This window comes from Dermacentor silvarum, chromosome 4, assembly GCF_013339745.2.
Source record: "Dermacentor silvarum isolate Dsil-2018 chromosome 4, BIME_Dsil_1.4, whole genome shotgun sequence".
In the NCBI taxonomy this organism is placed as follows: Eukaryota; Metazoa; Arthropoda; class Arachnida; order Ixodida; family Ixodidae; genus Dermacentor; species Dermacentor silvarum.
The window spans coordinates 47,567,560-47,580,156 of record NC_051157.2 but is presented as its reverse complement, the minus strand read 5'-3'; the positions used below and the strand labels follow the sequence as shown (position 1 = coordinate 47,580,156).

Below are 12,597 nucleotides of genomic sequence, written 5' to 3'. Positions count from 1 at the left end.
AATGTGAAATAACTCAATGTTTGACCAAGGCATCCCAAATACAGTATCTTATGCTGAAACAGATTCTAAATTGCAGCATACAATAGGCAACACAACAGAGTGAATCATTCCCCGAGTTTCTTGGGCCAGATGGTTACCAAACAAAATCTGGTGCGTGGATGTGTATGGTACACTGCAACAAGCCTCTACATGTGGTGTCAGTCTTGTGTACAGCGTTACTTCAGCAATGCTTTCAAAGCTCATTTTACAGTCAATGCTTGTGCATTTTGCTCGCTAAATTTTGCTCTTAGTTCTCCAAGAACATCAGAAGTGTTCATTGTAAAGTGCCATTCTGGGTCCCAGCATCTCCATTCGGTTTCCTGTTGGATTCTCTGTGGGGCTTCGGCTATGGATTGTGCATAGTTTCTGTGCTATAAAACACTATACATAAAGCTGCGAAAAAAAAAAAAAAATTGCATAGTTCTTCACGCTGTTAGACTGACTGAAGAAGACTGGCATTAAACCAAGATGTGACACTGAGCTCACAATGTGGCACTAGCTACGTTTGACAAGAACTGGCAATCCTGTTCCAAACATCAACGGGCACGCTTGCAACCGTTCCAAGTATACCGCGCCACCCTCCTCCATACACAAATTGATGCATGTGCTTGTTTATTAAACTGTGTTCTCTATTTATGCGTGCATGCCCATGTGTGTGCGTCACATACAAGACATTCAGTTCACAGAACATTTCTGCAAGACTAATATCTTGTAGATAATAAGCATGTACCATTCGGTGTGCTTATTACATGACATATAGCTCTCACTGATGAGCCACTCCTGCAGGCTATATAGCAATCCGATCTCCAAGGATGTGTGAGGTTTCTACAGTGGGTAATTGTGAAGAGAATGGCTGCGTGAACTGGTTAATGACAGTAAAAACTAAAACTTAAGAAAAAAAAAAAACTTCCAGGAAGCCAAGGTTAGGCCGAAAAAGTAACTTAAACAGCTCATGCAACGAATGGCACGGCAAGTGGGTAATAGTAGGGCACTCACGAGGTCGTGGAGGTGGCTTCTTCTTGGGTGTGTGGACGACCTTTGGTCGAATAACTGTGGGCCGGCTTGGTGCAACGCCATTGTGCCGCTCATTCTGGAATGTTCAAATAGGCATAACATCAGCGTCTTTGATCCTCAATGAGGTCAATCAACACAGAGTGTGGTCAAAGCATAAAGCACGGGTGAGTATACCAGCAACAAAGTCAGAAAACTTTTATTTCACGATTTTACATGCCAAAAGCATGATCCGATTATGATGCACACCATTGTAGGGGACTCACTTTGACCACCTGGGGCTGTTTACCGTACACTAGCATTTTTACATTCCGCTTCGATTAGAATGCATGAGACCGCTGCGGCCAACGTCAAATTTGCAAACTCGTGCTCAGCAGCGCAACACAATAGCCACTGAATTACCACGACAGGCAGCAACACAGTCAAGTGCTACATCTGAGCCGAGTTCTACTTGCACTGACTAAAGCCCACTAAACAGTCTCCTCATAACAACAGTTTTAAATCATAGAACAATGATTAACAGCAGCATCTTAAATGTCTACTGAACTTTTGTGAAACTTCATATAAAAGCATCATGTGTTTGCAAAAAGACAAACATGCCTGTATATATGACATCCCTAAAGACTTTTTCAATAGACCAATCTACACGCAACACTGTAGCTGCCACAGATGTGAACAAGGAATAATATCTTTACTATACACAAATGAGTTAACCATGCCAGTCAGTGAAAAACCAAGAATTTGGTAAATTCATCTTGTCTTGAAGTTAACTTGCAGCCAAACTGAAAGTAGAAAAAAAAAAAAAAAGAAACTCGTGCTACCGATCACATTTTCACTTCGATGACTGTTGGCATCTGTTGCTCCGTCCTTTACAGGACGTAATTAAAGCCATCATGGTGTCAACATGTTCATTTACTTTTCATTGCCAGAAATGCTTTTAATTGCATTTAGAAGTACTTGTACGTGATGTTAGAACATTAAAAATGAGTTTCACACATCATTAGTAACCCAAAGGTGAAACTTGTGGGCTTGTTGCAAAAAAACTTAGGCCGGCATTACAAAAGAAAGACTCTATATTAACATGCTTTTATGTTTTTTCACTTCAAAGGCGCACCTCGTTGCATTTTAAGGCAGCCTGTGAAATAGTATTGCAGAGGTAACCACTACGGTTTGTGCACCTGGGGACGCAGGGAACGTAGTCTCGGACGGTCACTTTCGGTAATATCACTTTCAGTGCGTGCTTACCAGTTGGTAGAGCAAATCCAGATTAGCCGATTGGCTGGTTGAGAACTGTGTCATGCGAAAGGAATACTATCGCCGAAAGTGATTGTCCGAGAATACGTCCCCTGATGGATGCAATTTCTGGAGTGTTCAGCCTATTTAGAAGCATCATGTACAAAATGGTTTCTGGGCTAGAGTTGGCGACATGCTGAGATGCTTTTGTTTGAAAAGCACACATGACATCCGAGTCCTGCTTTGTCTAAATCAAGTGCCTCGTTCCAGTACAGAAGCTCAGAACCAGTATGTCATGAATTCGCGGCAACCAGCTAGAAGAGTGTAATGTAGCCCAGAAAAGAATAACAACTGTAAAGCAAACCTCGCTTTGAAAAATCATGCAGTTCACCGAGTTACCTGAACCTCTTTCTTTCTTTCTTTACAATTACAACCAAGGAAAGGCAACTTCATGCGAAAAATTGTACAGCAAATGGCTTACCTTGTTGTTGTTGCTATCTCTTTGAGCTAGCGGCGGCGCTTGAGCTTGTGCACTGAAATGCATGTAGAATGAAAATCTGCGTAAGCTACCGCGTTCCGGCGTTATAAAGATAGGGTCCAGGCGACATAGCATGGATCAATGTGAAGTATTTTCCAGACGCAACTAACGCCGTTGGCTAACTAGACTACCTTACCTAGCTTTCGGCACTGGTGGTGGAGGCGCAGGGCGGAGCGGTTTTGTGGCCATAGGCGCACATAGGGTCGGAGCTGCGACGAGGAAAAAAAGAACGGAAAGAACTCTAGAGATCAGAACACCTTGATTGCTTGTTGGCAAGCGCTCATAAGCAAGCCATTGCACGCATTATTTACTGCGTACCAAACTCCTGAGTCTCATTTTTATCTAGGCGGAAGGCTGATGGACGTTGATCAGTTAAACAAACGGAAATGAGACCCCAAACCAATTTAATTGCACGGGTTGTGCTCTGGACGCGATAACGGTGCCCCCAGCTGTTTGCACCACCGGCAGCCGACTCGAACGTACATCGATAAGACCATTTAGAAAACAACAACAAACGGTTATTTGCGCTTGCAACTTACGAATGAGACACTCCAACGGACGGCGCGACCTAACGTTAGAGTAGCCAACACCTGTCGCGCTACACAGGGTGACATCAGCAACCAAGGACACACATGTTGGCAGAATGAGGTCAAAAAAGGACACCAAGGCAACCGTACTTTCAAAAACCAGCATAGCAAGAGTCAATAAAATTACATTCTGCTGATTTTACGTGGACGACTCCCTCTGTTTACAGCAACCAGATGCGCCTGGTCAGCAGTGTCCGATGAGAAGCGACGTATGATACCGTTGGTAAAAACGAACTCACCTGTTGGCGTTCTGTATACAACGAGTCGAATAGCGAAGTAAACACGCCTAACAATCACTAACACAAGTTAGTAATTGACGACTCTCATGTACGAGGGTGCTCCACCAACGGACAGAAACTCACGCACCTACGCCATTATTAAAGGGGCATGCTGGTAGCGCCGCCTACCCACAAGAATTACCCGAGTTCTGCATCCAATACGAGAATTTAACAAATTGTCAGCCAGCAGCAGAAATAGCGCATTACAACGTTCCTCGATAAAATAGTAATAATAAAAAATGCGCTCTTACGACTTCTAAACATCTCATGCGCAGTGGTGATTTCTTTGGGGCCCCAAGACGTTTAGGGCATCTTTTAACGGTACATTCGACTTGTTTCTACCGCGCATCAACTTGATTTGCAGCGATGCGGGTCTTTTACAATCACCATAGATAGAGAGCAAACGCGACGTTTTCCGTCGCGTGAAAGGCCGTGGGAGGACGGGAAGCAGGGAGGGGAGGCGACGTTTAGCTGCGGCCCCAAAAAATCCCACTTGGGATCGGACAGATAAAGCTGGGGGAGGGGGGAGAAGGACCTGCGAATACAGTATCTTCTAGGCACTGTAGTTGCGAACACTGATTCTTTCAACTAGATGTGGCTTGATTGAATAAAAAAAAAAAAGTTGGGCTAGAACCACGATGTACCTTTCACAATGAAAAACAGCGTTTGTGTACTATCGACCAAAAAAGTTTACGGACCAAGGGTTATTACAAAAAGCTGAATATCTCCGCAGCCTCAAAACGCAGCTGGTATTCCCATTTCCAGCCTCTACTGGTATATGCGAACAACATTGTGATGTACGATTTTACTGGCTACTTGTAAAAGCTGCTCGGATAGAAAGTGTTTTCAGAGATCCCGTGGTCCGTAAACTTTTTTTGGTCTATAGTACATTTCACAAGATCGACTGACACAAAAAAAAAAGAAGGATCGAGGAAGCTGAGTATGATTATTCACAATTAATTTACAAATAAAATTCGTTTAGATACATCATGAGCGCACGTACTCACGACCATGTGATATATCGTGTGTCCAAGCTAACATTAGCCAAGCTGTTCAATGAAAAAAAAAAAAAAAGGGGGGGGGGGGGGACGTAGTGCTAGATATAGTTATAAGACATATGGTGTTCGGTTGTCAGAGCTCTGGCGACCGAACACCGTATGTCTTATGGTTGTATCTAGCACCGTGTTTTCTCTCTCTCTTTTTTTTTTTTTTTTTTTTTTTTTTTTTTTTACAGCGAAGATGTTAAGAGCTAGTTCCCCCAGGATCGTGTCCAAGCGTAGAAAAAACTATCATCATCAGTATTTTGGCTCCATGTGCGCGGCGGTTTCTCGCCAGTTGTGCCTTAGCACAGGTGTCAAAACAGCTAGATGACTAACATGACTGATAGGTCATGACATCAATAACACCACATGCTCCTCAGTTGCGTCACGATTAACGATAATAAAATCACGTGTGGCACATACCCGCATTGGATATGCGGGTATGAGCCAGGGACAAGAAAGAAAGACGGAAGGAAGGAAGGCAGGAAGGACAAAAAGGAAATAAATAAACAAAGAAAGAAAGAAGGTAAGAAAGAAATCACGTGTGGCTCATACACGCATTGGATATGTTAGCGGACTTTGCTGCGCCAAGTCCGCCCCATCGTCATAGACTAGCGTATAAGCCACAGCGTTCATAGCCGCGGCACACTGCACGGCAGCGTCAGGATCTTGTGAGATCTCTCCCGCTCCTACAGTCTCCGCGGCTCATAAACACATATCCATGGAGCCAAACCACCACGCGCATGGAGCCGAACTGCTGCTGATGATAGTTGCTTTCTACAAGCGGACACGATCCTGAGGGAACTAGCCCTTAACAGCTTCGCTGTGGGGGCAATTCGGTCTAACATGGCAATCGATTACATTCAATGAGGTAATTTTCGACTGTCAAGCAAACATTTCTGTGGCTGAAACAATAAAAGAGGCTCCGGAAGACCGAATCACAGGTACGCATAAACCTAGGTCAATATCGCGAAGCCGAGTTTGCAGAATTTTTTTTTTTCTCATTGGAGAAGAACGCCTTCAAGACACGAAGAAATTATCTATTGTCTCTGCTTCACCACAGAATGAGCATTATGGCGAGGGGGCCAATACAGACCTGTGTAGATAGAAGTTTAACGTAGGTATAGCGCATAGCAGCCTCGTGATGGACACTTCAAGTGTTTGTGTGCAAAGGGTATGAAATATAGCGGTAATCCGCAGAGTCAGTGATTGCGGTGCCTGACACGGCCTGCATAATGACACTCCTACGGAATCTAGCCGCAGTTATATAAGCAGACAAAGGACAATACGGAAGAATCGGGTCGCTTATAGATGTATTGGCGACAATCTGCAATTTAATTTATAAATAGTCTTTTATGGCCAGGCACCCAAATTAAACGCTCACTTCTCAAGTATCCAGGTACCAATGACTGAAACATGTCCTCATTACACGAAAGTCACGAGGAGCAGCAAGGGATGAGCACAAAGATAAAGAATCCGCGACTACCAGGCTGATGTAATTCATTGGCGGAATTGGCGATAGAGCCAGCACCACTGCCATGAATTCATCTTGCAAGATGGGTATAAAATCTAGCAGCCGAAGAGGAAACGTTCGGTCAGGAATCAGGCTATATATATATATATATATATATATATATATATATATATATATATATATATATATACCTGATGTTCGTCCATCTTGCAAAGCATCTGTTGCAATTACGACTTTTGTTTTAAGGCCCTGCAGATGATCTTGTAATAGACTATCTAGAATACGATGGAGAAATAATTCTGAATTAGGAAAAAATGTCATCGAAATGAATATCTGCGCCAGGTCATTGAGGAATCACCACCTCTTCGTCATCCCCCCTCGGTGAACGGAGACCTCACTTTCACTTATGTGTCAAAAAAATACTAAAGTGGAAAGGTTGTGCGATGAAAAAAAAAAAAAATGCAGATCCAATGCACATGTTGGAATCTATATAAAGCGAAGGTTTAGTAAAGTGGTTAATTAAATGCTTTGCAACTAACGGCGATGCGTACAATTTTGCTGAATTTCATCCTATGCAACGCGCAGTCTCATGGAATATGCTTGTTTATCCACCACAAAGGTCCCAACCGTATTATCATGCAATTTTTATGTTTATGGACTGCATCGCGCACAAGCTATACTGCAATGCAAACTCAAAATCAGGCGGATGCACAGTGCGAGATGTATACGCACTTCAATGCTTCCACGTCAATATCGCACAGACGTAATATTTTGCAGTAGTTTCACTTTAATACCTCGCTTGCGAATATACTTACCTGTTTTGTTCTAGTGAAACTGCAGTACCTAGCAAAATGTTGATTTTGTTGCAATGAAAGGGTGGTCATCGCTCTTTAGGGTACGTGCCGTGCACCTTTCGGCCTAGCGGCAATATTGTGATAGTTATAATAGAACACGTTATTATACTTCAGCTAGCACATAAAACTCAGCCTAGGAAGAGAAAACAGGTAACAATGCATTTTGTTGAGTAGTCTGGAAATGCAGAATATGCAACTAGCTTTCAAAGAACAGATGCTTCTGCTCAAACACATCCGTATTTTCGCCCGAAAACGCGCACAACGTGCTGCCACACAGTTCAGAAAAATGTTTTAAGTTACCCATGACTCGTGTCACGAAAGCTGCTCGGGCAATGAGCTAGCTATGCATGTCCCCATCGTATACTCAACGGTCATCGATATCCTCCGCCTGAATGTGTAATGTACCTAATGTAATCACCTAGCTTAACGTAACCAAACTCAACGTATCCCAAAATATTTTCAAAACGCATTATAACGGCCTAAAACTGTGAATCACGTGACTTGTTTATTGCTGTGTTCCATTTATAGCACTCATTGTTAAATGTACAAGTTGAGGGCCCTTCCGTATATCTACAACAGCGAGGTCTTCGAGAGCGTGTAACGGTAGCCTGTACGACTGCCAGTCTACTGTGTACAGCCACCTGCTCACGTGCCGCCGACACCATCAGTGACCGCTTCTCGCCATGCATACACCATTGATGCCGTATATACATGATGTTCTGCAGCTTGCAGCGTTGTAACAGCATTAAAGACGAATTCGAAGAGACAGGACGAGTATTTTCTATCTCGCCCAGATCAAAATAGCGTGCTATAACTGTGTGAATATATATATATATATATATATATATATATATATATATATATATATATATATATATATATATATATATATATATAGTGAAGACTCTGCACTATATCGCAGAGAAGCCTCGTTCTTTACGACAGCATTTGCGCATGTTATATATAGGCATAAGAAAAGGAAAGTAGGGACATTTCCTTTAATGAGCATGTAGGTTTCGGAAGCACGCCGAAAGTCGCACACTTCTTGCAGCATCAGCTTCCAGTATTAATAAAAAAAAGCCAGAGTTTACCGGCTAGTCTCCAAATACGCGCGGTAATGCACCGGCGCGTAAAACGCGCAGCAGCAGACACGCGTGACAACTCACATGAACAGCGAGAAAGAAAAACGCAGCGTATGCTTTGTACAGTGACCAATTAGTCAAAAACACACAAATAATATTAATAAAAAACCATTATCGCGAAAACGCGGACGAAGCTGGAAAACGGAGAAGACGAGCCCATGCGAAGGTGTTGAGAGCACGCGCATGTGGCTCGTCGGACCTAGACCTCCGGCGCCGTCTGGTTCCGCTTGGTAAGCGGCCCGATGGCCTCCTTGAGATAGAGGTAGTCCCAGCACCACGTGTTGTACGCCAGTAGCACGATCAGCACGCAGCCAATCTTCATGGCGATGCCGGGCAGGACGAACTCGGCCTCGAGCAGGTCTCCGTAGTCAGTGACGTACTCGCTCACGGGTGTTGCAGTGGATGCCATGAAGCCGAAGTAGCAGCTGAAGGTGAACGGCATGAGCAGGTACAACGGGTGCACCTTGAGCGCGTCCGAAATGTGGCAGATGAGCGGCGCGAAGATCACGATGTTGTTCAGCGAGTTGTTGATCTCGGCCAGCAGTAGGGCGACGAACGCGACCAGCAGCTGCAGGTAGAAGGCCGACGTGATGGTGTGGTGCGGCAGCAACCAGTCGAAGAACTGCTGGAGGTTATAGTGCGCGATGAGCTTGGCCACGCACACGCCGGCGCCCATGGTGATGACGAAGGCCCACGAGATCTTCTTGACGGCCTGGTGCGCCGTCTCGCTGCGAAAGCGACGTCGCGACCGGCCGCGCCGATAGTAGTAGATACTGGGCACCGCGTGCAGGACAAAGGCCAAGAAGAAGATGCACGCCGTCTCGTTAAAGGTGGACTCTGCGGCCTCGATATTCAGCGCTTCGGCGTAGTGGTGCGAGCCGACGATGGCCGCGGCCATGCAAAGGAAGGTGATGATGGTTGCCATCTCGGTGAAGCTGACGGCTCCCAGCTCGGCGAAGTGCCGGTAGATGATGTCCTCGAAGGCCCGCTTGGAGATGTGATCGCTGGACACAACGTCGCTCGCGTAGCACACGGACAGCACGAACCACAGCAGGAACGAGCAGAGCACTGTCAGGGGCAAGTGGCACTGAACCCACTGGTAAATGGTGATGCGGCGGTAGTTGTACATCTGCTCCAGGAAGGCCTTGACGAACAGGTTGCCGCCACAGCCGACCACGGAGCCCATGCTTCCCAGCACGGCAGAGTACGAGATGCCGATGAGCAGGCCCTTCTTGACGGTAAAAAACTCGCTCAGGATGCGTATCACGTCCGGCATGACGACACCGCCTTCGATGAGGTAGCGGGCCTCCATGATGGGTGTGCCGATGCCTGCGGTACGGCGCACGTAGCGCGTGCGCAGCTCGAGCAGGTGGAACAACCGGTTGTCCTGGATGTGCTGCAACGCTTCCATGGCGATGGGCAGCACGATGGCGGCGGTGCGCACGGCATTGGTCCACATCGAAACGAGTATGGTGGTGATGACGAAGCCACCGATGATGAAGCCCGACTTGCCGCCGAACACCAGCAGCGACGTCAGGATGACTCGCTTGTGCAGATTGGTCGCTTCGACTCCGTGCACCACGAGAGCGTACCTGATACGAGAGAGGCCAGTGTTACCGGTGTGCATAAGTTTGTTTACACACATCATTCTAATAAAAGGCGGAACTGAGCAAAGTTTATCGCCTTTCGCTCTGCATGTGCACGGAGACCTCTCATCGTTGCATTTAATTTTCAGTCAGGAAAAACAAATATCCCCGGAAGAATCCGATACGAGCCCTTGAATATTGCGCACGTGATACACAGACACATGCAAATGAAGATTTTCTTATTATATATCTTGTTTTTTTTTATCACAGGTTTTGTGAAAGGCGCTCAAACAATTATTTTCTTGTTTGATACAACTTAATTGATCATAAAATGGGACTAACTTGCCCATATCGCATCACTATCACGGGTACGTTTTTCTTGCTGTTGATAATTTTTTTTAATCTGAGTATTCTTATTCACTTGCAAGACAAAATTATTACAGTTTCATAAAATGTGTAAATCATATACTGCAACAAGTTTTGGAAAGCAGTTACACTAATCATGTTTGCCAACTTCTCGATTATACGTGTGTGATCTTGACGGGCAAAACAGAAAGCGGCAAGCGAACATAACCTACGTGTTGGACCCTTGTAGATGACAGTTCTGTTAATAGAAGCAATAGAAGAAGTAGGATGGCCAAACACATTAGAAAGTGAGGGTGCAGAACGAAGTAAACGCGATCCAATTGACAGAAGGAAAACGGTACGTACCCCACATACAACAGCATCGTTTCGGAGGTGTAGTACTCCAGAAGCTCGGAAGTTGAGTAATTGAGAAACGCTGGCGCCAGAATTATTGGGAGGAACGACACGATGGCTGGTGGGATGGACTGCGGCAAAAGAAGGATGAGTCCATAATGCACTTGTGCAGGACAGCTTTCCGAAATACGGCTTGCACGGCTTTTTTTTTTTCGCCTTACTGTCCGTGAATAGCTTCCCGTACATCGATTTGCAGTGCCCTCAGTAGTCACCTCTTATGACAGCACAATATGACTATCTGACTTGCTACTGCAGCTAGATTGCAGACCTTGCTTAGCGGTCATATTGTGACTGCTGTTTTTGGCTGTCTAATTTAGCTCACGGAACTTGGGCGCACACTCACATAGCCGCTCAACAGAACGGTTTTTGAAGAGGCGATGACCAATCGTCACAGTGAACGTGTTAGAGAACTTATTAAGGAAGGCGGTGGGCAATGAACAGCACTTATCACGAAATAATAAATTTGTGAGGTCGCTGTCAATTTGTAGAGAGGAAGGAGATTAAGTATACGGAAACTAATCCCACCTATACATATTTAAATATGTATTTAAATACGTATTTAAATACATATTTAAATATGCATAGGCGGGATGAGCTTCAGTTAATTTTGTTCCATGTCATTGAGAGCAGCGTCACTGCACGAGCACGAATGAAATTTCAGAAATTGACACAGGAAAGTTAAGTAAAAAGTTCGAGGTCACCCACGTAATTCTGGATTTTTCGCGTAACAAAATTTGGCGCCACCATTTGTCTCCAGAGCAGACTTTTGCTCGCGCGTGTACATTTACGACCACGAAGTATACCACCCTGTGTGACTGGCACGTTATACCTATGGCTCTGCATGGACTCGTATTCACTATTCACAAAGCTTCTGGTACGTAACTGCTGCACGCATTTAGTAATTGCAGAGCCGGTCGTCCTGTTATTATGGCGATTGCTATCATGACTGACTGATACTCAAACGTTGGCTCTATAGTGATAAAACACTCTCACGCAAGAGAGAAAGAAAATGAAATTACAAGAATTGCTCAGTGACCAGCCCCAGCAGGGGTGAGCATCTGTGGTGAGGATCATGAACGAAAGAAATAAAAAGTACGCACTCGTAACCTGCCGGTCAAGCCATCGGCATGAACTACCATAGAGACAGAAATTAGCGCACGCTCGTAAACGGGGAGTGAGGCATATACGACAAGACAGCGCTGTTTTTCATGCTTCAAAGATGCAACAACAAGCACAAGTGACTAACCCAAATAAAGTTTGCGGGGTATTGTCATAATAGGGTGGCGTAGTCCATGCTTCCAATGAGGTAACGCTACATAACTTGCGTTTCTGCATCACTAACTCGAGACCGGGATAAACGTTTGTTAATATGGGACCTTGTTTGGCTATTTACACTGTAGAACAGGAAGTCGTTTTTAGCAGTTGCGGCGTAGGGGTGTTACTGTGAGACCAGTGTGTGTGCGGTAGCCATCGATTTGGCAGATGCTGTAGGTGCGTATACCTGGAAGAGCCAGAGCAAAAGTACGTAGAGGACGATGAAAGCGCAGTGACTTTCGGCCGAGCGTTGCCACAGCAGCGGCGTCAGGCAGACCGGTATGACGTACATGGCGAAGGCGCGCACGTAGAAGCCGATGGTCATGAAGCGGTCGGGCAGCCTGTGCCGCACCAGGTCCGTCAACGAGAGGTCCTCCGGACTCGCGATGTGCTCTATCATGACTCCTGGTCTGCTTCGTGGCGGTCACTGAAGTTCCCCGACTCGTGTATCCGGGACGGGCGTTGCACCTGCGTGAGCGTTGGACATGCATGTCAGTTTTATTGCGATAGCAATTATATGGACACTCAAAAGCAGATTTCTGCCGTCGGCGTCGCCGCCGTCGTCGCCGTGAGGTTCCGTATGACGTCAATGGAGATGAAATCGTCGCCGCGCGCCGAACGCTGTATGTGCGAGTGAAAGGGCGCGAGGGGCGCGCGCTTTCACGGGGAGTGAACGCACGGCGGAGAACCAACGCGCGTTCTGCGCCGTGCTCGCTTAAGGGCTGCAGAAGTAGGCGTCTCT

At 45.7% G+C, this 12,597-nt stretch overlaps 2 protein-coding genes across 2 annotated transcripts in view; both read right to left on the bottom strand.

Moving 5' to 3' along the window:
• Window positions 1–3,803, bottom strand: part of LOC119449962 (proline-rich protein 36) — a 34,624-nt gene extending 30,821 nt beyond the window's left edge. Inside the window, exons 1-4 of the mRNA XM_037713280.2 lie at window positions 3,648–3,803; window positions 2,958–3,030; window positions 2,765–2,816; window positions 1,036–1,129 (exon numbers count right to left, since the gene is read on the bottom strand). Coding sequence (XP_037569208.1) covers window positions 1,036–1,129; window positions 2,765–2,816; window positions 2,958–3,010 — 199 coding nt within the window. The 5' untranslated portion in view covers window positions 3,011–3,030; window positions 3,648–3,803. The remainder of the gene's footprint in view (window positions 1–1,035; window positions 1,130–2,764; window positions 2,817–2,957; window positions 3,031–3,647) is intronic.
• Window positions 3,804–8,395: 4,592 nt separating this feature from the next.
• On the bottom strand, window positions 8,396–12,255 carry LOC119448091 (solute carrier family 13 member 3). The gene is made up of 3 exons (XM_037711571.2): window positions 12,043–12,255; window positions 10,494–10,612; window positions 8,396–9,788 (listed from the first exon to the last, which is right to left on the bottom strand). The coding sequence occupies exons 1-3, from the start codon at window positions 12,253–12,255 to the stop codon at window positions 8,396–8,398; spliced, it is 1,725 nt and encodes a 574-aa protein (XP_037567499.1).
• Between the last annotated feature and the right edge of the window lie 342 nt (window positions 12,256–12,597).